This window comes from Calidris pugnax, unplaced genomic scaffold, assembly GCF_001431845.1.
Source record: "Calidris pugnax isolate Ruff unplaced genomic scaffold, ASM143184v1 scaffold540, whole genome shotgun sequence".
Taxonomy (NCBI): domain Eukaryota; kingdom Metazoa; phylum Chordata; class Aves; order Charadriiformes; family Scolopacidae; genus Calidris; species Calidris pugnax.
In genome coordinates, this window is record NW_015091579.1 from 95534 (window position 1) to 97366 (window position 1833).

The following is a 1833-nucleotide window of genomic DNA, read 5'->3' on the forward strand; positions in this document are numbered from 1 at the left end:
CTCCCTGGGCAGCCCATTCCAAGGGCTGAGAACCCTTTCAGGGAAAAAAATTGTTCCTAATCTCCAGCCTGAACCTCCCCTGGGGCAACTTGAGGCCATTTCCTCTTGTCCTGTCGCCTGGGACTTGAGAGCAGAGCCCGACCCCCACCTCTCTACACCCTCCTTTCAGGGAGTTGGAGAGAGCAAGAAGGTCTCCCTTCAGCCTCCTCTTCTCCAGGCTGAACACCCCCAGCTCCCTCAGCCTCTCCTCATCAGACTTACTCTCCAGACCCCTCACCATCTTTGTTGCCCTTCTCTGGACCCGCTCCAGCCCCTCAATGTCTTTTTTATGGTGGGGGGCCCAAAACTGGACACAGTACTCAAGGTGGGGCCTCACCAGTGCCCAGTCCAGGGGGACAATCACCTCTGGGGCCCTACTCCCCACACTGCTCCTGATACAGGCCAGGATGCTGGTGGCCACCTTGGCCACCTGGGCACACTGCTGGCTCCTGTTCAGCCCACAGGCCACCAACACCCCCAGGAGGGTCCTCCTGTGGGTGTGAGGCCGAGGAGCTGGGTGGCTGGAGGGAGTCCTGGCTGTGAAATGTCCAGGATGCCCCAGCAGGAGGGTTCCACCCTGTCTCTTCCTGCCTTATCATCTGCACAGGAAAACGGAGAGGGAGCAGAAAAACAACCCTGAGCCCCTGGTCTTCCTGGCTTTGTGACCAGACACGGAGCTGAGCCCGTGAGGAGCTGGCCCTGGGAGCCTTCTCCTTCTCCAGGAGAGACTGGAGACCTCACCTCTCCCTTCAGGGACCTCGCTCCCTGCCACCTCCTCCTTGGGGAGGGAGCTGCTGGGATGGAGGGGAGCCTGATGAGGGGAAGGAGCATCACCCTTGGGATTGGGATCCCTGCTTTGGGTGGGATTTTGGTCAGATCACACGCTGCTGTGGGCAAATCCTCTCCTTTTTGGGGCTGTCCCCCCATCTCGGTGACACCAGGGGGAGAAAACAGAGCTCTGAGGTTGTGGAGAACCTCTCAGAGGCCTCCTGGGTATTGTCTGTCCCCTGGGGTGGGGAGAATTCAGCCCTTGGCTCTGCTAACCTGGATTTTTCCTGGCAGCTTCCTGGAGGAAGTGACAACTTCAGGCTTCCGTGGCCGAAGCACCGAGAGCTCCCAAACCGCGCCGAGGTCGAGCAGCCGACGGTGAATCCCTGAGGAACCCCATCTTGCCCATCTGGAGCTTCCCACCAGCTGTTTTGGGGCAGAACAGGACATTCCACGGCCCCAAATCCTCAGCTTCTTCTCACAAACCCCAGCTCTGAACGGGACACGGCCTCGGAGCTGGAATTGGAAGCTGTGGAAGAGCCCAGGAATGAGGTGGCTGCGGAGACACCGGTGTCCTGAGCCCTGGAAAAGCCCCCTAATTACCTGGTTTGTCCAAACGTGGGGTTATAATTCCCCTAACGAACATCTAACGATCGTGGCCCAGACTTTAGGGTGGAAGGTGAAGGGAAATGGGGCAGCAGAAGCCCTTTGCTCAGTTGTCTGTATATTTTGAGTCCTATTAAATAATCCGTTTCGACTGAACCTCTTGTCCCTTAAATAATTCCTAATTCGGAAACGCCGCTGGGGTGTAATTACATCCTTAATCTCCTTTATTAATTTGTTTACCTTAAAAAACAAACACGGGACTCCCTGCCCCTGTTTTTTGCTCCCAACTGGGAAAGCATCGTGATTTCTTTTTCACAATAAAAACAATTCCAGCAGTAATAAAAAGTGTCGGATTGGGGAAGAAACAAGGAAATGGTCACTTTGGGGGGGGGGGGGGGGGGACGACGGGCCCCTTCCTGG

The 1833-nt window shown here is 56.3% G+C and overlaps 1 protein-coding gene across 1 annotated transcript in view; it reads left to right on the forward strand.

The window, feature by feature from the left end:
• The window catches only part of VPS45 (vacuolar protein sorting 45 homolog (S. cerevisiae)), a 41108-nt gene extending 39424 nt beyond the window's left edge, over window positions 1-1684 (forward strand). Inside the window, exon 15 of the mRNA XM_014961784.1 lies at window positions 1102-1684. Within this exon, the coding sequence (XP_014817270.1) occupies window positions 1102-1189 (88 nt within the window). The 3' untranslated portion in view covers window positions 1190-1684. The remainder of the gene's footprint in view (window positions 1-1101) is intronic.
• Window positions 1685-1833: the final 149 nt, after the last annotated feature.